The 27,602-nt window shown below is 44.5% G+C and overlaps 2 protein-coding genes across 4 annotated transcripts in view; one reads left to right on the top strand and one right to left on the bottom strand.

Moving 5' to 3' along the window:
- Cep63 (centrosomal protein 63) overlaps nt 1-15,621 on the bottom strand; it is a 43,825-nt gene extending 28,204 nt beyond the window's left edge. The window contains exons 1-4 of the mRNA XM_051140758.1: nt 15,431-15,621; nt 9,091-9,159; nt 8,039-8,216; nt 1,092-1,187 (exon numbers count right to left, since the gene is read on the bottom strand). Coding sequence (XP_050996715.1) covers nt 1,092-1,187; nt 8,039-8,216; nt 9,091-9,159; nt 15,431-15,459 — 372 coding nt within the window. The 5' untranslated portion in view covers nt 15,460-15,621. The remainder of the gene's footprint in view (nt 1-1,091; nt 1,188-8,038; nt 8,217-9,090; nt 9,160-15,430) is intronic.
- Nucleotides 15,622-17,872: 2,251 nt separating this feature from the next.
- On the top strand, nt 17,873-26,455 carry Anapc13 (anaphase promoting complex subunit 13). 3 transcript variants are annotated; one of them, XM_051140753.1, is made up of 3 exons: nt 17,873-17,979; nt 21,721-21,846; nt 26,293-26,455. In XM_051140753.1, the coding sequence occupies exons 2-3, from the start codon at nt 21,748-21,750 to the stop codon at nt 26,416-26,418; spliced, it is 225 nt and encodes a 74-aa protein (XP_050996710.1). In that variant the 5' UTR covers nt 17,873-17,979; nt 21,721-21,747; the 3' UTR covers nt 26,419-26,455. The 3 variants fall into 3 exon arrangements, with proteins under 3 accessions (XP_050996710.1, XP_050996709.1, XP_050996711.1); XM_051140752.1 differs by lacking the exon at nt 17,873-17,979 and adding an exon at nt 18,216-18,332; XM_051140754.1 differs by lacking the exon at nt 17,873-17,979 and adding an exon at nt 18,223-18,328.
- Nucleotides 26,456-27,602: the final 1,147 nt, after the last annotated feature.

The raw sequence follows: 27,602 nt of genomic DNA on the forward strand, positions 1-27,602 counted from the left end.
GGACACTGCTGCACAATAAACAGGAAACTTTGTTTTAAACCAAAACAAAAGCCATTTCCCCAATATTAAAAATTAAATTGAATACTAAAATAGCATTTTCTTCTTTTTAGAGATTTTATTTTATTTTTTCTAATTATGTGTGTTTGTCTCTATGTGGGTATGTGTATGCAAGTACTGATGCCCATGGAGGCCAGAGGAGGGTGTCAGATCCCACAAGCTGGGATTATAGGCGGTTGTAAGTTTCCTAATGTGGGTGCTAGGAATTGTACTGGGGTCCTCAGCGAGAACAATACACTCTCAACTGCTGAGCTATCTCTTGCCTCTCAATTTTCTTGCTTAAAAAAATGTTTTAAAAATACTAATTATTTATGGGAAATGGGAGGGAGGGGGCATGCAGTACAGCCCACCAGGAAGAGGACATCCAACAGTTTTGAGGAGCTAGTTTTCTCCTCCCACCACATATGGTCCTGGGATGAAATCCATGCCATGAGGGTTGTGGCGAGTGCCTCTACCCAATGAGCCATCTTGACGCCCTTGCTTTTCTTAATCAAAAAATATTTCTTGTTTTGTTTTGTCTGTTTGTGTTGTTTGTTTGTTTGTTTTTAGAGACAGGAGTTTTTTGTATAACAGTCCCAGCTGTACTGCAATTTGCTTTGTAGACCAGGCTGGCCTCACAGAGATTCACCTGCCTCTACTTCCCAAGTGCTGGGATTAAACGTGTGCATCACTCCCATACGGTTCCCAAAATATTTCTAATCCCTTTGTACTTTCCAATATTTAAAAGTCAGTAACTGAATGAACTTAGAAATTAAAATACTGTCTGTTATAAAGATTTCAGTATTATATAAATATAGCTCTTTTTCCTTTCAAATCTCAGACAATTGCTGGTTTAGGTTGTATCAAACACACCAGGCAAGAGTCTTTGCCTAGATTCAAGGTCAGAAAAATATATTTCCACCACATACTTCCTACAGAGTATCATGCAGAATGTTCATTTCCTACCATATAAATAGAAACAAGTTCTCAACCCAATGGTCAAAAGTTACAGAGAAAGAACAACCACACATCAGATCGCAGAACTAACGCCTGACCTCTTCCTGCAGTTTCTTTAATTCCTGCTTATACTCCATGGCCATTTCTTGCTTGCTTTTTTCATGTTCTTTGATCTGCTGGTGCAATATTCCGACCTAAAAGCAGAAAGAGGTAGTGCTGTTCAGAATTAGCACTGAAATGACATCAACATAAGACAAAGTTAATCCTTGTACTCACTGCAAACTAACGTCTTCAAGTGTATCTGCATGGTTAGCCTTCTTGCCAGGCAGGCAAGGAAATGGCTGAGTCTACACAACAGCTAAAAACACGAACCACTCTTTTACAAATATAAAGTCAGTTCGAGACTCACATTCCTGTCTGATTGTCCTCCCCAACCTTCCTTGTTAAATATAAATAATAAAGCCTCATAAAAATTGCAAATACAAAGTTTAAATTTTCTGGTAACAAAAAATATTTCATTTTTAGAAACCTGTAAAGCTTGAACAGCAATTTCCACAAGTAAAGCACAGGTCAGTAGCATCAGAGACAGACTAGAAGACTAGAGGTGGCTCCTACTTACTTTAACATTTCCCTCATCTCCCAGGGTAAGGAAGTGACCCCAACGCAATCTTCAGTGATTTGGTTCCTCCCAGTGTCCTAGCCCTCAACTGAGTATCCAGCAGTATTCTCCTGACAACCAGTTAGAATTTAACTGGTACATGGTGTGTGTGTGTGTGCGTGTTGATATGTGTATGTAGGTGTGCATGCATGTATATTAACATGCCTGTAGAGACCAGATGTAGATAGATGTCTTCTTCAACAATCCTCCACGTTTAGGTCTCTTAATGAACTTGGAGCTTATCTGTTCAGCTAGCCTGGCTGGTCAGCAAGCCCCAGGGACCCTCCTGGCTCTGTCCCTCCAGTGCTGTTTGTAGACGGGTACAGTCACACTTGGAGTTGACATGGTGCTGGCGATTGCACTCAGGTCCTCATGCTTCTGTGGCAAGCCATTTACCTACCTACTAAGCCACCGTCCCAGCTTCTCCTAGGTTCTTAAAAGAGGCATTTAAATGACTGAGTTTCAGCCTTCTTATTGTAACATATCTGGAGATACAGATAGCTAAAGTTCTCTTTAGGTGCCCTATGAGCTGCATCCTGTGTTGCTTTTCTGTTTGGTTTGCTTCTGTGCTGTGTATTAGTCTTAGGCCCTCTGTGTCTATAAGCACACATGCTACCCCTATCCATTCATCCAACCCCACAAATGTGATCCACAGCAAGTTCATTATCACTCACTATCAAAGCATATTCTCATTTTCACTGAGTTCTTCTTGGCTCAAAGATATTTGGGAGGCTGAAGAACTACCTCAGCAATCAAGAGTACTAGCTGCTCTTTCAGAGGACCTAGATTCAGTTCCCAGAACTCACATGATGGCTCACAATTATCTGCAACTCCAGTCCCAGAGGATCCAATGCCCTCTCCTAACCTCTACAGGCACCAGACACAAATGTAAACAGATACATGTAGGTATAGTATTCATATTCATAAATAAAATAAGCAAATCTAAAAAATAAAGGTCATTTAGATGAATAGTGCTTTTCCAAGTACTTGAAAGGTCAATTAGAAGTATATTGCTTAATTTCCAAGTACTTGAAAAGTTGTCTTTTACTGAAAAGTTGCTTATTGTGTTGAGTGTTAGTTTAAATCTACTTTGTTATAAAAACATACAATTTAATCTCCTGATTATAGTGAGTGCTACCTGGTGGCAGTAAAATATTTCAGTCACTTAAAAAGAACATGTTTAAGATTAATTAGGTCAACTTGATTTTCATCAGCTCTCCACATTAACTGGCCTTTCTATGTGCTTGTTCTATCAAAAACAAGAGAGCTGCATTAAGTCTACAGTTTCCATGAATGTAATTTCTCCATAATTCCTGTCTGTGTTTGCTTTCTACATTTTTAAGGCTGTTATTAACTACCTATAGTTGGATTATTAGAGCCCCAGAGTTGAGGTCTGGAACTATACCAACTATTTTTCATTTTCATCACAACTTCTCTGAGTCATTCAGAACTTTACTTAATTTCCAAATACACTCATTTTTCAAGGTTATCTTTTTTTAACTTGTTTATGTGGTGTTGGGTTATGTGGTGTGAAATCTATGATTTCAAGACTTTGTTTATGGCAAAATTTACTTCACAGCCCAGTATAGAGTCAATTTTGGTAATCATTCAGTTTCTGCTGGAAAAGAAATGCATGCTCTGCAGTTCTCTGGTATCATGTTCTATAGTTATAACCTGGGTCAAGTCTGCTGACCACACTGCTCATCTGTATCTTTATGAATATCCTCCATCAGTTACTAATAAAAATGTGCTAACACTCCCAAGCATGGCTGCGGCTTTCTTCTGACAGTCCTGGTACTTTTTATATACATGTATGGAAGGTTAAAATTATCTTACTGCATTATTTGCTGCTGTTTTGAGTTTTCCTAAAAGTACAATCGGAGAAGTGTACTTCTGAATAGCTAACTGCAGTGACCTTGGAAACACAGTGAGGAGACAAGAAGGAAGAGCAATATGTGGCCTACTCCTGGGCAGCCGGGGCTGTGCCACTGGGAACCCACTAAGGAAGCAGACGGATGTGTTTCAGAACTCCTCTGTGAGTAACAGGAAGCGGCTGACTTTAGCCATCCTTGCCCTGCTGAGGTTTGCCCTGGGAAAGGTAACTACCAGACATTTCTAGATTTACTGTGAGCAGCTTTCCAAGGTCCTGAGAGAAGCAAGCACAGTGGAATGTTGATGACACAGAGAGCCATATCTAACAGCAAGAATGAAATCAAAGGGAACGAATGTGACAAAATACAAAGTGTCTGTGACAATTGCATGTCCTGAAACTTTTATTCCATCATGATGAAGCATCGCTATTCCCTTTAGCAACACGGCTCTTGGCTTCTGCTTCAAGCATGTTTTCTCTGGTTACATCAACTTTCTCTTCAAGTGCCTGGGTGGCAGATATTTTTATCTTGCCTTTTACTTTCAACCTTCATGTGCATTTACAATAGTTAAATAATGTGGTTCAATATTTCCACCTCGTTGGCCAATTTTTGTCTTTTAATTGAGTAAGTTACAATTGACTTACTTGGATTTTAATTTTTTGTCTTCTGTGCTATTTGTATTTGATAAGCCCTGCACCTTTTTTCCTTGCAACTTGCCCTCTCTGGACTGATTTCTTCCCTATCATTCTACTTTCTCCTTCTATTAGCCTGAAAGATATTCTTGACTAGTATATACTTTAAGGTTCTGCCATGACATGTGTGAAGAGGTCAGTGGACAGCTTAGAGAAGTCAGCAAAGCACCTTACCCTGAGCTATATCCTCCAACCTTCAGTGATCACTTTAAACATTACTTATTACTTTCAATGTCTCAGTCTTCACAGCAGCACTGGGATGGGGGCATCCATGTCCCCACTTTGTACATAATGGAGCGCACTGAAGCTACTTGTCCAAGAGCATTCAGCTGAAAAACGCAGAAACGAGCTGCAAACTTGCACTTATTTCACTAGGTCAACTTATCCCAAAGGGAGTTAGAGACAACAGCAACAGAAATCCCATCAAAATCAACCCCATCTCAACTCTGAAGTGAGAAATACATTAACTAGCAAAGTAGCTCTCTTACAGTGGTGCTCCTCCAAACATGGCCCACAAGTAGCCAGTACTGGGCACAAACAGCAACCCAGAATGAGATAAGGAGCCTAGAACAGGGTGCAAATCAGCCATGCCAAGAAACTCAAGCTTAGTGTGAATGACATTCACCACAATAAAACCTTCTCACAAAAGATGCATGCGCAGTCTCACATGCTTTCTATCTCACCAGGTACCTATCTCCTGTGAGGAACATAACTTCTACCCTGAGACTAACTGCTTCTTATATTCAAACAGAATACAAAAAATTTAAAAACCCTGTTTTTAGTTGTTATAGCATGTGAGATTGTGAACATATTAGAAATGGGGGGTTGCATGTGCATGTGTGTGTGTTGTGTGCATGTGTATGTATACAGATATGTATCTGTGTTCTCATAAAACCTGCTTGACCATGTGGAGTCCCGAGGTTGATATCAGGAGTCTTCCTCAACTGCCCTCTGCTTTATTCTTACAGCAGGGTCTCTCAGCTGAACCCAGAGTCTGCCATACAGCTTAGTCTAGCTAGCCAGCATGCTCCTGAGATCTCGTCTTTGCCTTCCAAGAGCTAGAAGGACCACCACACCCACCTGGGATGTCAGTGGGTTCCGAGGACCTGCACTCTCATCCGCATGTTAGCCCAGTCCGTCCACATGCTTATACAACAAGCATTTTACCCATCAAACTATCATCACCCTAGCCCTAGAAATAAGTATGTTGATGCAAGAAGATTTCACAGACTCTCTGGAATAGGGTCCCATTATTGGTGTTTGATAGAAATATTTAACCTAAAAACTTAATCAATTCCCAACAACCTAACCAATGAAGCAGCAAGTTAACTAGACATATACTAATTCTAAATTTCCTGGATAGCCTATGCCAAACCTGTGATCTTCAAATCATCATCTGGGAACCTTCTTTCTCTTTGAAGCAATTGAGTAATGATAACAATGCTTTTGGTATCAAAACTAAACCAGAGGAGTAAGTTCAAACTTAGCCTCCAAGTGAGGTAATAGTCTTACAATCACCAACGTAAGGTACTTCTGTGTATTTTAACAAAATAAACAACTTAAAATCAAAATACACAGCGGTTTTCTGAGCCAGGAAATGGCTGTTACTTCAACCTACTGAGCATGACTGCTTCTGTCTTGTCCCCAGAAAGTAGAGGAGAGCCACAGTAGCCCCAAAAAGAGGAGCACGGGTCTGCTCAAATTGTTAGTCATTCATTTATGTATTGTTATATGTGTATAGGTGTTTTTCCTCCACGTGTCTGTGCACCACATGCACGTCTGGTGCCATGGAGGCCAGGGGAGGTGTCATATCTCCTGTGACTGGAACTATAGACAGCTGCAAGCTACCAAATCGGAGTTAGAAATCCAACCTCCGTCCTCTGAAAGAGCAGCCAGTGCTCTTAACCACTGACCTATTTCTCCAGCCCCCATCAAATTGTTGGTGTTTTTTGTTTGTTTGTTTGTTTGTTTGTTTTTAATCCAATGTGACTCATTTGGTGTGCTTTCTCATCATCTTCCCTATTTCTGCGTAAGTTGTATTCTTAAAAGATGTTCCTAAACTTTAAAATAAGCCCCAGATTAGCAAATACCATTTGCAAACATCTAAATTTGATGCACCCAATATTACTAAAGTACTATTTGACTCTAACTGCAAACGGCCAACCACTGGGAGATAATTTTTTAATACTTTGACATTTTCACACATGTACACAGTATCATCAATCACAACATCATGTTGCCAGTCCTGGCAGTATACCAGGCATAGCAGTCAACTCATATTGGCCTTGATGAGGCAAATTCCCACACAGGCAAGGCTGGCAGAATGAGAATGAGGTTTGAGGTTAGCATTTACCTACAGCTCTTATCCTTCCCAGACTAATTTGTATGGAAATTTAGAGAAAACGCTTCCATCTGAAATGCTTCCCTTCCAGTATGCACCATCCTTCTACTGTACCAGCTAAGTTATGAGAAGTAAATCAGCAAATATTCTTTTTTCTTTTTTTGTAATTTTTTGTTTGTTTGGGTTTGGGTTGGGGGGGTTGTTTGTTTGTTTTTTAAGATTTATTTATTATGTATACAGTGTTCTGCCTGCATGTAACACCTGTACTCCAGAGAGGGCATCAGATCTCATTATAGATGGTTGTGAGCCACCATGTGGTTGCTGGGAATTGACCTCGTGACCTTTGGAAGAACAGCCAGTGCTCTTTAACCTCTGAGCCATCTCTCCAGCCCAGCAAATATTCTTAAATCTCCCTTCAACACTACCAATTTTAGTGGGTGGTGGGACTGCAAATGAATTTATCTTCCTTCTTCTTCCTTAATTTTAAACAAAGGTCCATCTGAAATGGGCTTAACTTTGTGCATAGTACTGAAGATCCTGGCCAGGACTATGTTGTGTGCGAAGCACACTCCATCACTGAACTGCTTCCCCAGCCTTTATTGGTTTAACTCTGGCAAAAGAGGCAAACTGTTAAAATCAAGGACTCAATTCTGCTTGTCTGTTTTTGTATTTGGGGGGCTAAGGATAATGCTGGGAAATGAACCTAGGGCTTCCAGCACACTCAGTAAGCACTCTACGGCTAAACCATACGCCCAGTCCTCAAGGTTTTCATCTAACCTTACAAGTAGAGCCAAGCCAACTCCTAGAAAGCTGGCGATGTTGATACAGACATGTAATATATGAAGGTTATGCAAAGATGATGTAATAAGCCTTCTCCCATTTTCTTAAGTGCCAGGGTTCCAGATGTACACTGCCATGTTCAGCTGCATTACATGAGCTCTGGCCATGCAAACTCGGGGCCTTATAACACTGCAGAATAAGCAACCCACAAAGCCATAGCCCAGTCTCCTCTGACAGTTTTCTAAATTAAGTATGTATTATCTGTATCCAAAGTAAAATGGTCCTTGAAGTAAATATTAATGTTTTTACACATTCATAATAAATTATCTTCTAAAAGAAACCATAAGAATTAGGAGAAGGCCAGGCAGTGGCAGTGCATACCTTTAATCCTAGCACTCAGGAGTCAGAGGCAGGTCTATGATTCGAGGCCAGCCCGGTCTACAGAACTAGTTCCAGGACAGCCAGGGCTACACAGAGAAACCTTATCTCAGAAAACAACACAAAAAACTAACTTGGTAAACAAATGCTTTCTTTTAAACAAACACGTAAACATGTTTAATATAAAAGATTAAACTACCAAAAAGAAGAGTGAATCAAGGGTCCTGGGCGTGGAGTTGCTCCAATGTATTACATACATGCATGACCATGGGCATGTGGCCCGTGTACTATCTAAAGTAACGAGAGGAGTGAGCAGCCCTCCTACCTCTTTGTGCTTCATGTCCAGCTGACTCCTCAGGGCCTTCAGCTCTTGGTCTCGGATGTCCAAACAAGTCTCCAGAGCATGCGTCTGCCCCTCCCACTCAGATTTCTTATGAGCCACCATTATATCGATCTGTTTCATGAGTTCTTGCAGCTCTGCTTCACAGGATGTCAAAAATCCCCTACAAACACCAACAGAGCAAACACAACTTAGGCCCGCGTGGTTTCTCATCTTTCACAGATAAAAAATATCACAGACTAAACCTATGTGAAGAACTGAAACATTACAGAAGCCAAGACCAGGGTGTCTGAGCCGTTGCTTTCCACGCCGTCACACTCGGCTGCTTACTCCACCTGCCCCTCTAGTGAGTAACCTAAGCCAAGGTCCTTGGTGAACACAGATGGGGGTTTTACATCTGCCTTGCCAAGTAAGGCTTTCACAGCTACTAACCAGGTCTTCTGGAATATTTCAGGGATGCTTTTGGGAGAAGCCAGGCAAGCCTATGTTGTATCTCTTTCAGCAGATTGAACAGCCTTGGTAGCACACAGGCTACTGTGCAGGAAAAAGATAATGAAAAAAGCTTTTTTTAAAAAAAAATCATCCTTGAGCAACATCTATTGCAGTTATTTCTTCCAACTGTCACTGGGAACACACTGCAGCCTGCCTCAGAGCTCTCAACCCACTGATGCCCTCTGAGCTGCAGAAGAAACTCAAGCAAGAGTCCACCCCAGTACTGCTAAAGGGAGACAAATGATGAGGGAGGGGTGCAGTCCACAGATGCGCCGTGGCTCGGCTTAGCTTCTGCTTAACAGACCTAGAGACGGTTTTAAGCTGCAATAAGAAGCTCACAGTTGGTTGGAGAGATGGCTCAGAGGTTAGGAGCACTGCCTGCTCTTCCAGAGGTCCTGAGTTCAATTCCCAGCAACCTCATGGTAGCTTACAACCATCTAGAATAAGATCTGGCGCCCTCTTCTGGCCTACAGGCAGAACACTGTATACATAATAAACAAATACATTAGAAAAAAAAAGAAGCTCACAGTTAAAGGCAAACTTACCCACTATGCCCCCGCTTTTGTATTCCTTCCAACAAAGCCTCCATCACCAAATCCCCTCTGTTTTGGCAACTGGGAAAAAAGAAAAGAGTGAAAAAAAAGGTCAGTTCTGTATCCCAACATTCCAACTTAATATGAGTGAAAGTAATATAATGAGTGAAAATCTTAATTGCTGCTGAAATTATCCTGCAAAATCAATGAAACCCCTCATTACTCTAGGCCTTTTTATTGATTATTTAACTTAATTTTGAGACAGAGTCTCATTATGTAGCCCTGGCTGACCTAGAACCAGCTATGCATGTTGCCAGGCTGGCCTTGAACTCAGAAAGAGAGGTCTACCTGCTTCTGCCTTCTAAGTGATGGGATTAAATAAAGATGTTTGCCACCAGTCCAGGCTTGCTTTCTTTTGTCATAGTCTAGACTTATTTTTAACTGTGTGTTTATGCATGAGTGTGTGCACGAGTTCAGGTGCCCATGGAAGCCAGAGGCACTGGAGCTACCAGATCTAGGTTCTGGGAAACAAGTTCTGGTCTTCTTAACTGCTGAGTCATTGTTCTAGCCCCTCTATGCCTAGTTCTTAAAGAATGTAAGAGTGGAAAGTAGTTTCTCTCAAGGGTCATTTACACAAACCTTCACAAAAGGAGAGGAATAAATTGGAACCACTGATGAAAGGAAAGCAGAGTAGCTTTTTGTTTGTTTGTTTATGTATACAATGCTCTGCCTGCATGTAAGACTGCAGACCAGAAGAGGGCACCAGATCTCATTATAGATAGTCATGAGCCACCATGTGGTTGCTGGGAATTGAACTCAGGACCTCTGGAAGAGCAGTAAGTGCTCTTAAGCCCTGAGCCATCTCTCCAGCTCCAAGCAGAGTGCTTTTTAAGCACAGGTTTCTTGATTTTTAAAACAAGAGTCATTGTAAAGAGGTCAAGCTCTCTGGTCTGGGGCTGGAGACATGGTCAAAAGCACTTGTTGCTCTTGCAAAATCGCTGGGTTCAGTTCTCAGCACCCACACGGCTGTTCAGAATCAGGGGCTCCAATGCCCTCTTCTGGCCTCTGCAAACATCAGGCATGCACACGGTGAACATACATACATGCAGGCAAAATACCCATACTCATAAAACAAAATAAATCTTAAAAATAAACAAATAAGCGTGGGGCTGGAGAGTTGGCTCGGCAGTTGAGAGCATCAGCCGCTCTTCCAGGGGACCCCGGTTCAATTCCCAGGCCCCACATGGCAGCTCACAACTGTATCTAACTACTGTCTCAGGGGATCTGACACCCTCACACAGGTGTGACACATACATGCAGTCAAAACACCAATGTACATAAAATAAAATTTTAAAATTAAGCTCCCACGTCAGTCACAGACCCCAGAGAAGGTTTCCTGGGTCACATTCTGTCCCCTACGGTAAGCACAGGGTTGACAGCACTTGACAATTCCTTGTCTCTAACACATTTCCCCACTCTTCTTCCCAAATTAAATAGAATCCAAAAATAAAGGTTTTGTACATCTCTCCTTCTTTCTAGACCATTGGTCTCTCAGGGACAGAAAACTAATGTTACTCATCTCTGAGGTCCAGAACTAAGACCACTATTTCAACATGGCACTGCTGCATGCCTTAGGAAACCCCATCTCCCCTTATGTAAACTGGTCACAGCTGCAGGACTGCCAACAAGGACCTCAAAGAGAGAGGACACAGAACAGACTACCCGAAAAGAGAAATTCATATCACAAAGGAAAAAAGACCCTTAAACTCAGAAGTGTCACGTGGTAAGTTTCTCTTTATAAACTTAAAACGTTCCTTGGCAGACCTTTCATTCTGAAGAAAGCTCCCTATTGGGCTGGAGAGAAAACAATGGTTAAAAGCACATGTTGTTCTTACAGAGGACCCAGGTTTGATTCCCAGCACCCACACCACATGGCAGCTTATAACTATCCTTAAATTTAGTTCCAGAGGATCCCTGGGTATGTATATGGTACACAGAAAAACATGCAAGCAAAACATTCATACATACAAAATAAATTTTTAAAAAAGAAATTGTCCTCTTTCCTTAAGCTTTCAAAGTTTCAACCCTGAATTATGAACAAGGCCAAAGGTTAGGCTGTAGAAATTCAGTCCCTATGAACTAACACTTCCCCAAAAGTTGTATTTCTTTTGAGAAGTAGATCCCTTTATTTAACAAATAATGTAGTGCTGTGCAAACAGCTCTCTAGATAGTAATAAATGTTTTTTACCCCAGTGTGGGGGTAAAAAAGAAACAAAAAAGTTCAGCATCTGCAGGCAGTGAGTGTAGGGACAGAGGACAAGGATGAGAAGACGGTGAAACACAACCATCCACTGTCTCCGCACCTACTTCTCCATGTCCTAACAAGGGCTGTGGGCCCCTGTGCACATGGGGCTGAGGAACCTTTCCTCCAGCCGATATTCCTGATATACGTCACCATGACCCAAAGTAAAACCCTAAAGGAGAGGACCCCACATTTTATTCCACTTTCTTCCAGACAATAGTAAGAGTCAAATTACAGTGCCATCCAGACCCCGCTTTTGCTCTGCTGAACTGGGAAGCAGCAGAGTGCACTCAACACTAGACAGAGACCCATCAGACAACTCTGCTGTGCAACCAACCAGCTATATGTCATCAGACTTCGGCTTCCCATCTGTAAAATGAAGGGTATGAGCAGTTACTGCCATGGTCTTTATTTCATCTTTCTCTATAATTATTTCTCCAAATTATTCCTACTAAAATATACCTCTTTTGGTCATGTTATTCTTCAGCAGTGATCTACTTAATAACATATAATTTGTTGGCATTTATATATGACACCATTTAATAACTAACAATGTGTATAACAGATGCTAAACTTTAGTGAATGTTCACCTTATCTACCTGCCTTTGATACTTTCTATCTTCTGCACCCTCATAAAAGGTGCTATCACTTTGAGGAAACAGGGGAATGACCCAACTATGTAAAGCTATAGGTCATATTCCTTAAGTTCAAATCCAGGTGGCATGACCCTACAATCACAAGCACTATGCCATCTTTTATATCGCTCTCCTTCTTATAGACAACAGGATCTTCTCAGTGGGAAACAAAACTAAAGCATATCTCTTCATGGCCACTAGGTGGCAGCAGCACTGTTATAAAATTATACAGGTGTAAGAAAAGCCACCGACTGGCTCAAAACTGAAATCCTAGAATTGAGACCAAGAATTTCATTTAAAATTCTGTGCCTAATTTTAAGAAATTGTGCCTAATTTAAAACAGGCACAGAACAACAGCAAAATGCCTTGAAGAAAAGGCCTGCTAATGTGAGGTGTGCTTTTTTATTTTTCCAAGACAGGGTTTCTCTGTGTAGCCTTGACTGTCATGGACTCACTTTGTGGAGCAGGCTGGTCTCTCGCAGAGAGCCACCTGCCTCTGCCTCCCGAGTGCTGGGATTAGAGGCTTAGAGGCATGCTTCTTTATCAGCACCTTCTGCTAGAGTCCCAGCCAAATGCACCAGTTTCCACTCTCTGGATCAGATAAACTGGGAAGACATGGATTTCCTATGGATACATGGTTGTCTTCAGTTTTTCACAGCCACAACACAGATTCTGTCTTTAACCACCATGGCCTTCACGTACTCCAGACAAGTCACTTGTTTCCTCTTTGATGGTACCATGTGATACAGACTGTGTGGCTGAGTACTCTGTGTTACTAATATTCAGTACAGATTGAAGGAGAAACTAATGATCGGCCACACTCCTAACATCAAATGCTAACTTGAGGCCCCGCAGTCCAGCCGGCCAACAGGCAGGGAATGAATGCTGTTTTCAATCACTCAAATCTGGAGATGATGATTAAAGGGGACACAGGTCTTTATCATCAAGTCCTGGGGGCAGGAAACGCCCTTTAGGTCATAGGGGTGAAAGAACATAGTAAGAGTGATGATCATGGCAAATCTTTGAAACTCATTAGCACATCAGGAGTTAAGGGACAGAAGGCAACTTAGGCCTCTAACTTAACCTCTTCCTTAACAAGTTAAGGGAAAATAACCAGAGTATACACCTAAGATCACACTACAAAATGGAATACAAAAAGGAAAAGGAAAAAAATAACTACAAGTAAATAGGCAAAGGTGTGAGGCTGAGAAGGGGCATGACTACCAAGGTGTGCAGTCACTGATGGCTCTGACAGACACACTACACTAACAAACAACAAACAACATTTCCCCAAAAGCTCCTCTTTAAAGGTAAACTAGAGAAATGTTTCAAAATAAAGATGAAAGTTTAAAAAGTCTGTTCAAACTGTGACCAAAATCAGAAAGATAAATTACAAAGATTAAGAAATATAAGTACTTAAGCTTTTAAGTAGAAAAAAAAAATGTCACAAGGAAAGCCTTAGAAATAGTTTTGCCAATCTCCTGATAAGTGAAGACTTTCATGGGGCATGCCTTTTGGGCTAGTGCCCAATTATAAGTGAGTATATACCATGTGAGTCTTTCTGCTTCTGGGTTAACTCACTATGATCATTTCTAGTCCCATCCATTTGTCGACAAATTTCGGGATTTCCTTCTTTTTAATAACTGAGTAGTATTCCATAGTGTAAATGTACCACAGTTTCTTTATCCATTCTTCAACTGAGAGACATTTAGGCTGTTTCCAGGTTCTGGCTATTATGAATAAAGCTGCTATGAACATGGTTGAGCATATGTCCTTGTTATGTGGTGGAGCATTTTCTGGTTATATTTCAAGGAATAGAATAGCTGAGTCTTGTGGAAGCCCTATTGAGACTCTAGGTAAGAGAAATATAGGAGATGGGAAAATAGAAGGGCGCAGAGTGTCCTAGAAACCTACAAGAAGAACATTGTGATGGGTGGATCAGGGCCCAGGGGGCTCTGCTCAAACTATTGCATTAACCAAGGACAATACAAATAGTAAACATCGAACCCCTACTCTGATCTACCCAATGGACAGGACATTCTCCACAGTTATGTAGTGAGTGGGGACTGACTCTGACATGAACTCTAGTGCTCCATATTTGACCACCTACCCTTGGTGGGGAGGCCTAATGGCACTCAAAGAAAGAACAAGCAGGCTACCAAGATGAGACTTGATAGCCTATGACCACATAGTGGGGGAGGAGGTCCCCCTTGGTCTTAGACCTAGGGGAGGGGAATAGGGTGAAAGTGGGAGGGAGGGAGGAATGGGAGGATACAAGTGATGGGATAACAATTTAATTGTAATCTGAATAAATTAATAAAATTAAAATTAAAAAAAGAAATAGCTTTGCCACAAAAAGTTAATTACCAAAGATATAAACAATACATATATTTATATGTCTATATATGGATAGCTATAGGAAAATAAATAGGATATAGGAACAGTCAGTGAACAGAAAAGGAGATGCAAATGACAGTTTAGTGAGAAGATGCTCAGTCTTGCTCACGTGTTCATAACGTACATTCCCTGCTGTAGCATTACACAGTAGGACACTCACTACACACTCACTCACGGAGGGAATATTATGAAGGCGTAAAAAGAGGTAATAATGGCCACAGATTTCTATGGAGGGACCTGTTACAAGATGAAAATAGCAGGCCACAAAACAGTAAAAAGAAGTGAGTGTGTTTGCCTTTGGGTACTTATTTACTGAGGAACAAACTGAGAAATACTACCTTAAGGAAGGGAAACAATCAGGGTGATAGACCAGGATAAAGATCACCTACAAGTAAGCCTGCTTTATGTTGTTTTATAGGGACTATGATAGTGTCTTATAACTAACGCATGAAAAGGAAAAGAAGAAGTATTGAGCTGCCATGGTGGCTCGCACCGATAATCCTAGCACTTGGGGGGTGGAGGCAGGAAGTTCTTAAATTTAAGATTATCCTTGGCTACATAGCAAGTTCAAAGCCAGCCTGGATTACATAAATCCCAGCTAAAGCAAAACTAGGAGGAAACTATCGTAACTATGGGTCTTAAAGGGTCCCCACTGGCTAAAAACAAAACAATTTGGGGTATCAAAAAATTTTTGAAAAAACAAACAAACAAACAAAAAGCCAGGCATGGTGGTACACACCTTTAATCCCAGCACTTGGAGGCAGAAGCAGGCAGATTGCTGTGAGTTCGAGGCCAGCCTGGTCTATAAATCAAGTCCAGGACAGCCAAGGCCACACAGAGAAACCCTGTCTTGAAAAAAAAAAAATCTATAATATGTACAAATAATTTAAACACATTAAAGCCTATTGGTTCATTTGTTTTTAAGGTAAAGCCCATGGTTACCTCTGGAGGTTGCTAGGCCATAGATTTAAACACATTCAAGTCTAAGTTTGTTTTAATGATAGAGCCCTCAGGTTACCTTTGGAGGTTGCTAGGCCACCAATTCATTGCTGTAGTCTGAAAAGAAAGGAACAGAGTTAAGCATTTTTCTTGCCATTCCTGTACGAACTGTATTTCAGGATAGTCAGATGGCTGCGGAAGGCAAGTTCTTCATCAGAGTGCCAGCTAAGCACTACTGAACATATGACACAATGAGAAACCACCACTCCGTACCTGCCATGCAGTGATAGACCCAGGCACCGTTAGCCAGGAAAGATCTCCCTATCATCCAAAAAGCTCTTGGGTAATTTCATGGTGGGCTAATTGAGCTGACAGCATAGGCACCACTACACAGCTCATCTGTAGTATCTCAAATTGGATGACTCAGACATTACATGTCTCCCTGATAATGAATGCAACAGATAATTTTCATAATATAAAACCTACAGCTCTGACATTTTTCTTACACTTCCCATCAAAGGAATCAAGGTTGAATCCAGCACTGTATTTCAACAGATCACTGTATTCAGCATAACTTTCTGTAATTATGGAAACAGTTTATCTGCATTATTCAAACAGTAGCCACTAAACAACCTGTGACTGCTGGGCATCTCTAATGTGGCCAATGCAGCTGGGGGATCAAACTCTTATTTCATTTAAAATAGCACAGCTGGCTAATGACTTGAACCACAGTGGACAGTGTAACTCAAGATTTAGTCAGCGGAGGAGAGGTCATAGAGGAAGTAGAGGCACACATTCAGTGAGCTAAGTTTGAAATGGTAAAGAGAAAAGGGAGGTAAGTAACTGCTATCGTTTAGAGACTTTAAAGGCCTAGCAACCAAATGCAACACAGTTCTCTGCAGGAGTCTGGTCCAAACAAGGTATTACAGGCACCTGCGGGGTACCTGAAGAAAGCTGATCCCACTGGATATTGACAGTGGAGGAGGGAGGTGTTTTGTTTGTTTGTTTGTTTTTTGAGACAGCGTTTCTGTCAGACAGAATACTGGCTGTCCTGGACTCCTTGTAGAGCAGGCTGGCCTGCTTCTGCCTCCCAAGTGCTGGGATTAAAGGTGTGCGGACACCCCACCTGGCAGGCATTGTGTAATTTTTTTCTAATCTGTACTGATGTAAAAACAGTACTGTAGTTTTGTAAAACTGGGCAAAGCAAATCTATCCTTTGGCATGGGGAGCACCTTGCCATGCGCCACTGCACAATGCTTGAGGGCAGGAAGGCCTAGGTACAGTCCTCTGCCTCTCCACTGGAGGAAGCACAATCAGCATAATTGTATTTTAAACTTCGGTGTACACACATTTTAAAGGGCTGTGTGCCTGAGTTTACAAATCTCTAACCCATTTTAGTTTCACAGCCTCCTGTACTATACTCATCACTGAGGACAACACCGAAGACAAGGAGGCAGGGACAAAAATTAGCCTAAAGATGGTGCTGCATTCCAAATAAGAAAATTTGTCTTACCGTATCATAAAGCTACAGCCTTTAAGAATAAGTGTGTCTAGCTAAAGGTAACTTATAGTCGTTGATCCTTGACTTACAAAAATTTTTAAAAAAAAATTAAATGCTGGCATTCGATTGATTGTACAAAGAGCACCTACTCTGTTTTACGAAAGTAAGTTTTTTAAAATCTAAATTGGCCTTAAGAGAGCTCAGAAAGCCAGGCAAGGAGGCGCAGGTCCTTAACCCAGGAAGCAGAGGGAGGCCTATTTCTGTGAGTCTGAGGCCAGCCTGGTCTACTTTATTATCTTCCCTGTCTTCTTTGTCTTAAAGACTGGATACGAGCTTTTTTTTGTGTGGGGGGGGGCTCACTCTGGGCAGTCTATAAATGAAAACTCGTGTGTGGCATCCGAATGCACTAACTCCACGATTTTGTAAAGGACAGCCCGCCCTATTTGCAATCCAGAGTCACTGTCAAGTATTTCCGTGATAAAAGCGTTCTGGAAATGCTTTTTCAAAACTTGCACTCCACCAATCTTGTTTCCTATGCGAAACCCTCTGCAATTCCCCTGCCTCGGGGGTTTCCCAGCACGCTTCTGCTGCTCCTACTAACATTACCAGGGAACGCTAAAGCCGGGTCCCACCCCGGGAGCAGCAGCAGCCCGCCCTCCCGCACGCACGCCTCCGCCGAGGCCGCTGCACCTGGCCCGCCGGCTCGGAGCGCCGCAGGGAGGGGGAGGTGAGACCCAGAAGCACGGCGCCCGGGCAGCTGCAGGAGGGGGCAGTAGAGGGCCTGGCGGTAGGCGAGCAACGACGGGCAGAGGCCGCGGGGCCATGCGGCCTGGAGGTTAGCGGCACCACGGTGGCCAAGGCCGCGTCCGCACTACAACCAGCCGCGGCTCGCCCGTCTTTGGGGCACACAGTCGGTTACGGAGCTCGCCCCCTCACCCCTCACCCCCACCCCCAGCCCAGCGCGCCCCCGGGCCGGGGACGCGCGCGCGTCACAACAAATCGGCGTTCGTCCCGCCCCTTACAGTAGTGATTGGACTCACCAACATACGGGGAATGAGAGCGCCGCAGGTCACGTGACCGGGACGAAGGGCGGGGCCGGGAGGAAGCCGTTGCGCGCGCCGACGTGGGTAAGGGTTTCTCGCGCCCGCGGCCCGGGTTTAGGAGGGTGGCTAAGCGTTCGCCCTCGGCTTCGGGCGTCCAGTGCATCCAGAGGCGCTGGCCGGTGTCCTTAAGCGACCATTATTCCCTTACTGCACACCGCGAGGAGTGGAAGGGAGCCCGCATGGCGACGCCCCACCTCCTTCTTGCACTTCCGCATATGGCATCTCCAGCCGTCGAACCGGAAGCGGCGCAGCGGGTGGCCTGTGCGTGTAGCGACCCTGGATGGTGGCCTGCGAGGGCCATTTTTGGTTTTGACGTCGTGCTTTTAGCTTAGAGCTACATTTACAAGGCTGTGGTTTCGAAAATGCGTAAGACGTGCGTATGTCTCATAGGATGTACCCTTCTGATACCTGGAAAGAGATGTCTGGGTAGTGTGACAAGCTCCCCTCCTGCTGTCACTCATTTGTGCCCAGAGATCAAGCGGGCAGGTGAAGAAATGGCTCTTGAAATTGCACTCAGCCTGAAGTCTAAAGGAGACAACCTGAGAGCTGAGAGTTTTGTATTCTCTCGTGTGTGGGAGTGGGGCGGGTGCATAGAAAAACAACAGTACGTATGTAAAAAAGAAAATTTAAGAAACCCGGAGAGGCTATGCTGTCCGATAAGGATTTGGGGCAGTGGCTGTGGCCAGGGTATTAGGGGAGCACCAGACCCAGGAAAATAGATGTAGACCCGAAAGATCTGTCGTTTGTATTATGTTTGGAAGGACAGCCAAGCATTGCTGATGAAGAAGAACGGGACGGGTGATAAGCATGCCAGGTAGTAAAGCATGTGGAAGAGGGGCATCGTACAAAATACCGAGGCCAACTGTGGAAACGCTGGAAATCATCGCATTACCGTTGCCAGTCAGTCACAAAGCTGACCTAAGGTTCCATAGAAGGTTCCATAGATCAGTTAAGGCAAGCAGCAAGCACTCAAGGACAGAAAGCCTGCGAACGCTGGAGGGAAGTCAGAACCTTCAGAGAAAGGTGCTGTCTGTGTAGGCCTGGGAAAATCAGCTGAGGGAATTGTGACCTGTAGCCCAAGACACAGCTATTAAAAAAAAAAAAAAGTATCAGGAAAGGAAGAAAACATGTCACACTCTGGAAGTGTGACCAGAACTGGCAGGTAGGATGAGTTACACATTTCTGCAGATGGGATCCCTTCAGATGGCTCTGCATTGTTCACTGGCTAGGGTCTGGTTAAATCGAAGGAAAACTTACTAAGCATTACCTGATTTCCAGGCGGGGTGTGTGTGTGTCTAGAGGGCAACATCAGTGTTTTCCACTTTGAATCTTTCACTAAACCTGGAACTTTCAGATTCAGCTATACTGCCTGGCCTGGCAACCTCCCAGAGATTGCGCCAGGCTTTTTACGAGTCTGACAGCAATCTGGATTTTTCGTCTTTTTGCTTGCCCAGCAAGCACTTCACCCACTGAGCCGCCTCCCAGGCTCCCGCTTGAATTTTTAAAAGTGAAAGCTCCTCCCCACCTCCAGACTAGATAGATAGTGCTAGCTTGCCTTTATACTCTTGGAGACGAGCACAGACCTTTATGGCAAAGCCAGACTCTACTGCCAAGGGTCATTTCTTGCAAGAGTCTCCCATCTGTCAGAAACGGAAGAGTCCCTGGGAGAGCCACTGATGCTAATAGTTTCAAGACCTTGCTTTGGTGGCCACTTTGTGGTGTGTTTGTGATAAGGAACAAATTTGGAAGCTGGAAACCCGGAAGTACTCCAGAATGATTAGCCTTTTGAATTAGATTGCAACAGTTTGAGGAGAAAAATGAAGAATGGTGTGTGGCCAGGGAGCTAAGCAGGCGTCCTGGGCACTTGGACCAGGCCCTGCAGAGAGCCAGCAAGCTGCACAGTGCCACAAAGGCATGTGCACCAAGCCTGGCGGTCTGAGTTCAATCTCCGGGTCCCACCTGGTAGAAGAAGAGAGCCAGTTACCTCAAGTTGTCCTTTGACTTCAAAACATACATACACAAATTTAATTTTTTTTTTTTAAGAAGAAAAAAGGCTGAGTGTTGGGAGCACTGTGCAAAGGCCCTTGCACCTGCGCATCTCCAGGGAGACAGAGAATGCTAAGCACACTGGATTGTCTTTCCAACGGCACAGATGGAAAACCTGTTCTTCTATTCAGAAAACTGGGGCATGGGAGTGACTAACAGCCTGGTGCTCTGAGCTATCTGTTGGGCCAGGCCATATTAAGGTCCTTCAACCAGGACTGGAGGTGACTAGTAACAGCAAGGTAACCCTTACAGCAAGGGGCTCCCCCAAACTCCCACAACCAGTCTAAAGGACACATACGTTATCTATGTAGCCAGGGGCTCCCCCCAAGCCCCCAACCAGGACAAGAAGTGGCTAATAGCTCACATGACCACTCTGCTGTCTGTATGACTGAGACTAGCCCAGAAACTTTCTTAGGCCCTTAAGCTAGTGCAGGTAACCCGTCTCTAGGACCCCATCTTCTTGGAGAAATGGCATGCACCCTAAGTTGACTGTCAATGTAATAATGCCTCCTTGTGCACTATCGTACTGTGTTAAATTTGTTGGGAATAAACCATGTGGCATCAGTCTCCCCAAGACTAAGCCAGATTGATGAGATCAATCTGAACCTTTTTTTTTTTTTTTTTTGGTTTTTCAAGGCAGGGTTTCTCTGTGTAGCCCTGGCTGTCCTGGAACTCTGTAAACCAGGCTGTCCTCAAACTTACAGAGATCCTCCTACTTCTGCCTCTCCAAGTACTGGGATTAAAGGCCACTACCACCAGCCTGAGTTTTCAGTTCTTACCTCTTTGCAGTTTGCTTTCCTCCCTGGACTCCTGCAGGCTCCCCCTCAGCTGGGGATTTGGTCAGTGCAGTGTGCTTACCTAGTATACGCAGAGCCCTGGGTGGATTCCCTGTACCTCATAAAACAGATAAGGTGGCACACGCCTGTAATCCCATTGGTGGAGGCAGGAGGATTAGGAGTTTAAGGCAGCTTTTGGCTACAGAGACAGTTTGAGACTCTGTCTAAAAAAAAAAAAAAAAGAGGAGCAGGGGTCAAGCCCAGAGGAACCCAGAACCTGGAGCTGCCACCATTGGTCTTGCAGTACTTTCAGAGAAAGGAAGTGGTTTCCTGGGTAAGTCCAACTGCCCGCGTTATTCCTGCCGTAAGGGTTAGCAGCTGGCCTGTGGCTGGTCACTTTATACATCCCAGCTCAGTGACACCCAGCATGTTCTCTTAGCTCCTATTCCTTAATGCCAAGGTTTGAGCCAAGACAGGTGGAGACTTGTGCCAAATAACAGGAGGGCTTGAGGAGCCGGAGATGAGACTCGGCAAGCAGTGTCAAGTCAGAGCCTCCTCAAAGACATCACAGACAGGGAAAGGTTATTGTGTGAGATTGTAAAGAAAGCTATGTTTATATGCAGTGCCTTCCAGCACCTTGCTCAGAACAAATGTGTTGCTCTCTGGTTACGCTAGCAACCTAGTCTGTCGACTAAACTGTGTGTAACCCCTATACACACTCAAGCATCTGTCAGCTGAGGTGAGGAAAAAGCTGTGGTTACCTGACCCATATTGTGATCAGGAACAAACTTGGAAGCTGGAAACCCAGAAGTTTCTGGGTTTTTCTGGAGGGGTGTTAAGAAACAAACCACAAAACCAGTTTCAAGCTAAAAGTATAGGGAATCCTGGTACTGGATTATACTGTCCCCTCATGGTGTTGAGACATGACCGCTTTGGCTTACAGGCCTGACAAGAGCAAAGCTGCAGGAAAATGGACAGTGAGGTGCAGCGGGACGGAAGGATCTTGGATTTGATTGATGACGCTTGGCGGGAAGACAAGCTGCCATATGAGGACGTCGCGATTCCACTGGTAGGTTGTGATTCGAGCTCAGGACCATGGGTCAGAACCTACTGGTGAAATCTAGCGGAGGTTGATGGAAGATGAAATCCAAACTGTGGCGTCCTCTAAATCTAGAAGCCTCTGGAAAGCACTGGCTCATCTTTTCATGGTTCAGAGAACTGGGTGGTGTAACCAGCTAAGTTAGAGGTCATACCCAGGCTGGAGCCCAGATTTCTGGAGACACATTGTGGTATTACCCAAAGCCAGCAGTAAGCCAGGTATGAATTCAGCTCATAACACACAGAGAAGTAAGGAACGTGTGTGCCCTGGATTCCCTGCTGGTTTATCAATCTTTTGTTGTTGTTGTTGTTGGTTTGGTTTGGGTTTTTTTTTTTTTTTCTTGTTTTTTGAAGATTTATTTTGTTTTTATTTGTGTGTGTGAATAAGAGAGAAAGGTGGGGGGGGAGAGAGAGAGAGGTGCAGGTCGGGAGGAGGACAGAAGAGGGCATCAAATCCCCTGAAGCTGGAGTTACAGGTGGTTAGGAGTCACCCAACATAGGTGCTGGGAACCAAACTTGGGTCCTCTAGAAGGGCAGTAGGTGATCGTACCACCGAGCCATTTCTGTTTCTGTATGTGTGCATGTTTTGGGTAGGGTGGGGGAGCACATAAGTGCAGGTGCCCTTAGAGGCCTGGAGAGGGTGTTGGATCCCTTGGAGCTGGAGTTAAAGGCAGCTGTGAGCCACCCAGGGCGAGTGCTGAAACCCAGACTCTGCGAGAGCAGCATGAGCTCTTAACCACCGCGCCGTCTCCCGAGCCGTCTCCCGGCCTCTCTGTGGGCATTTCTGGTTTTTGGTTTTTGAGTGTTTGTTTTGAGACAGGATTTCTCTGTGTAGCCTATACAGTCCTAGACTCACTTTATAGACCAGACTGGCCTTGAACTCACAGAGATCCGCCTGTCTCTGCCTCCCAAGTGCTGGGATTACATGCGCCACCATGCCCACCTTGTTGGCATTTCTGAAACACTGGCTGCACACATAGCCTAGCTTCCAGGAAGTGCTTGAAGGCTACCTAGCTTTTCTTCTTTGGCCTTAGACATACAAGCCCTCAGTATACCTTTTCTTTGCTGATCTCTGGAAAGCGCCCTTAAAAGGTGATTGTTGACCCTTATGTAATAAGCAACCTCCCACTTTTACTTATGTAGATGTTTTTTTTCAAAACTCTTATTGATGTTGCAGAGGCCTAACAAAGGACAAGGAAACATAGTCTTGGGACTTTCTCTGTACAGTGTGCCCTGTGCTCTAGAAGAGCAGCCAATACAGCGTGACTTCCAGGAGCATTGCCTGCCTTGGATGTTCTGCAAAGAAAGAAAACACGCAGCTCACCTGTGCTCTCATTCAAGCGGGAGAGATGGCAATGCGCTCAGTCGCTGTCCGTGCTTTATCGATAAAATAAGGAAAAGGCATTGTGGCTGCCCTTTAGTCCAGTTTTAAGCCAGAGACTGAAGTTAAGGCTTGCATTATCTGTAATCCTTAAGACAGCCATTTAAGCAAGGCGGTGCTGTCTCCATCTGTCAGGCAAAGAGTAGGAGAGGCACACTTGCCCCAAGTCTAATACCTCATAAGTCAGACTTCATGCCTCTATCTACAAAGCTCAAAATCCGTAAGGTTTCACCCAGCCAGCTATCCAACAAGCACTTCTCCAGAGTCAACTGTGTCCCCTAAGATAATGTGAGCATAAGAGAAAGTTCCAGTTTGGGGTCAGGGAGTAAGTCACTAAGTAACCGCACTACCTAGCAGGGAAATGAATAGCCAAGGGGAGAGCGGCTGGAGGCCTGGCATGCAGCAGAGATGCTTCAGAGAAGATGTAATGCTTATGAAAAGAACTGGAAGACAGGGCACTGCAGTAGAGGAAAGAATGAAACAGGCCCAGGGTTTTGAAACACGTTGGGAGATGGTGGGGGAGTGGGGAGCAATTACATTTGTAGATAGGAGGCCATGCCCAGGTTTGCCTTTCAGAAAGTGGGGTTCCCAGCATTGATGGTGACAGCCTGGTAGAAGAAAGAGATAGGGGTACCAAGTAGGCTACTGCAGTGCAGCAATCTAGGCAAGAGAGAAAAGCCAGAAGAGTACCAAGAAGAGTATGGTGACTTGCTAAACTCTGTACACCTGGATTTAAGGACATTTTTTGGTAGGGAATGAAGAAGAGGGACGTCCCTCTGCTGACTTCCTGGTGGCAGCCTGGTCCTGTTGCCCATCCATACAATGTTGTGATTCTAAGGGAATGTGTATATCAGTTAGCCTTTGCTGCATAACAAATTGTCCTGAAACGTAATGGCTTACAATAACAACTGTTTGGTCATGATTTTATAAGTCAGTTGAGAGTTCTGGACCACACCAGTTCAGCTTGCTGGTGCTGAGCTGTCAGGCAGCAGACTAGCTGGAGCTGAGTGGGCAGGGGGTCACATGTCTGGCAGTACTTAACAGGATATCTCCAGGAGGTAGGATAATTGGGACTTGGCACATCCAGTAGGCTCTCCTGGGACCTCAGCCTCAGCTTCAACAGCAGTGTCAGGGGGAAGCGCGGAGCGTTGGAGCTCAGGCCAGAACTGTTCCACAGCTTCATTCTGCTGATGAGAGCAAGTCAGTGGCCACCCAGATGCGCAGTCATGGAGTAGAGTCTGCCGCTCAGCAGGAGTATCTGAGAAGAACTGCAGCTGTTGAGGAGTGTGCCCCGTGAGTGTTGTGTTTAGGTCAGCATGTTTTGTGTGGTTTTACATGGTGGCGCTCATCGCAAGAATTCATAGTCACCAAGAGAAGGGTGTGTCATTTTAGGAAGCTTAGCACGCCCATAGAGGGAATGAAATTGAAGCAGCCCCTGCCTCTGAATTAAGTAGTTCTTAACCAAGGGCCAGTTTACTCTTTGTGACCTGTAGATAATTATCAAGGTCAGATTTCTAAATTGACGAGAGAGTGACAGTTCTCTGGGTCTGTATATGGAATGTTAGATCTCATTTTACATTTGTAAAACAGATGCATATGATGCAAACACATTAGGTTTTTCTTGTGTGTGTACCTGTGTGCCAAGACACATGAAGAACTCAAGTCATCAGCCTCGGCAGCAAACGCCTTTAGCCACTGAACCATTTTACTGGACCCAATTCAAATAACTTGCACATATGGTAACTAAATGTCATTTTCTATATGCTGAACATAATTTTAAAAAATACCTCCATATAGTGTAAATAAATTAGGTGGTGCATCCTGACTCTGAATTTTAAGCAGTGGTCTGTTGACACAAAGTATAAGCGGGTAATGCACAGAAATACATGGTATCGGTGGTCTGTGGAACCAAGCACGGATTCAGCAGTAACAAATGGGTGTATGTTAGGGAGCCATACCAGATTGTGCCAGTGTGGTCCCATGCCTTACCACTGTGAGAAAATGGCAATTGGGGTGTGAGTTGGTCTTTATTGTGTTTTCCCACTAGGGGGCGATCTCATCTGTTACATTGCTAGTGTCCCTTAGCCAGCCCATTTTGTCACATAAGCATTTTGAGTGCTGCATTTTTTTTCCCCTTGATACATTTCTTGTATGTAAAAAACATACCAGCAAATCTGATTTGCCTTTAAAGCATTTAAGAAAGGCTTTGCATCGGCTCTTGTCAGCCACCCCTGTTTCTAGGGAGTGCCCTGCAGCACTGGACACCTTGTGCAGCACCAGGCTCTGGACCCAGCTGTCCGTTCTATCTTTACAAACACCCAAGACAGGAAAACAGATAAATGTTTCTCCTGTTTTCAAGAGTAGAAACAAAGACACAACCCCCCCCCCCCAAGGGTTTGAATTACCTCACTCAAATAAGCCAGTGAATAAATGGCTGTCTGGGGCTTCAGTCTCTCCCTCCCTCCCTCCCTCCCTCCCTCCCTCCCTCCCTCTCTCTCTCTCCCTCTCCCTCTCCCTCTCCCTCTCCCCTCCCCCTCCCCCCTTTCCACTTCTGCCCCACTGCTGCCTTTTGTAAGAAAACCAGAGTCACCGTGCCCAGCCTTCCATGCTGAATGGGGAGGGAGCCACACTGACAGAACTCTGGTGCTTTCCATACATCTGTTTCTTTAGACTCTTTCTTTAGTAGGATCACATCAGCTATGCTGGCTGTTCTTAGTGCCTCACAGGCTCTAGTTCCTAGTGCCCTTGTGTTTTCAGAATTAACCTCAAGACCATGTTTGCACCTGTAATTCCAGCTCCTGCGGGACAAAGAAAGATAGCTCAGAGAGTCCGGGGCAGTTGGCTGAGAACGCATCTCAGTGGTAGAGTGCTGGTGTGGCAAGCACAGGGCCCCTGTGCTCAGTCCCCAGCAGTGCCGAAACAGTGTTCACACCGACACAGTGAGTGTGGGGTCAGCCTAGGCTCCATGAAACCCATCTCAAAACCCCATAGAAAGGAAACTCCCTGATGGTTGTTGTGGGTGTCCTTCCCTTCCAGAGTGAGCTTCCGGAGCCTGAGCAGGACAACGGGGGCACCACAGAGTCTGTGAAAGAACAGGAGATGAAGTGGACGGACCTGGCCCTACAGTGCCTCCACGAGAACGTCCCACCCGCTGGAAACTGATGCTGGCTTTCTTTCCCATGGATAGAGTTCTCAAACCATGTAGATAAAACATGTCTCCCCCTGTCTCCGAATCTAGACTTTTAGTAATAAATCACCACTCAAGAACACACGCCCACTTGGCTTTTTAGTAACAAAGCGCAGCATGAAAATGTTCTGAATGAGAAACTGAGACTTGTCAGGAATGCAGGCTCTGTGGCTCTCGGGGCTACGCTTACTCACTCACTCACTCGCGTTTGAACGCAGCTGGTTAAACATTTGCCTTTAGCTCCAGTTTTGCTTCTGTCAAAGTTGAATCTTTCCCAGCTACTTACATGTGTCCTCTGCCTCAGGTAGTTGAAATATGAGCAAGAAGGACAGAGAAAGCCAGACGTGAAGAGAACCACGGATTTGTACCCCCATGCCTGTTCTGAGCGGGGTCAACCTGTAGGTGCCCCAAGCAGACACCCCCACTCACTGATGACTGCCATTCCTAAGATTCCCAGGGTATTTCCAGACGTTGCATAAATGTACAGATTAAAAGGTTATGTCTGAGGAGTTAGGGGATGGCTTAGTCAAGACCTAAGGTTGATCCCTAGAACTCCAGTAAAAATTGGGCTTGGCATGATGGTGTGTGCTTGTAATCCCAGTTAGCTGTTAGTGTCCTCTGTCCCCTATCTGTAGTCGTCGCCTTTGGGCCACTGGGGCGGGGGAGGCTTTGTTTAAATAGAGTATTCCTCTTATTCAAAATAGTAATGGCATCTCATATCTCAGAGCCCTTTCAAATATAAAACACTTCGGAGCCAGTACTCAGTACTATATTTATACAAGAATTTGTTGAGGCTGGAGAGATGGCTCAAGTGGTTATGAGCACTAGTTGCTCTTGCAGAGGACCTGGGCTCAGTTCCTGGCACCCATATACCAGCTCCCACCTGCCTGTGGTTCTAGTTCCAGGGGTTCCCTCACCCTCTTGTGGCCTCTGAGGGGACTGCACACACTAGGTACATATGTACCCATATAGGCAAAACACTCAATAAAAACTTTTTTTTTTTTAAAGAATCCATGGCCAGGCAGTGGGGGTGCACACCTTTAATCCCATCACTTAGGGGGCAGGTGCGGGTGGAGTGAGGCAGAGCAGAGAGCACTGAGCAAGAAATGCTTACAGCTCAGACCCTCAGCCTGGTCCTGCAAGGACCCTGGACCATGTG

This window comes from Acomys russatus, chromosome 32 (assembly GCF_903995435.1).
Source record: "Acomys russatus chromosome 32, mAcoRus1.1, whole genome shotgun sequence".
NCBI classification, from domain to species: domain Eukaryota; kingdom Metazoa; phylum Chordata; class Mammalia; order Rodentia; family Muridae; genus Acomys; species Acomys russatus.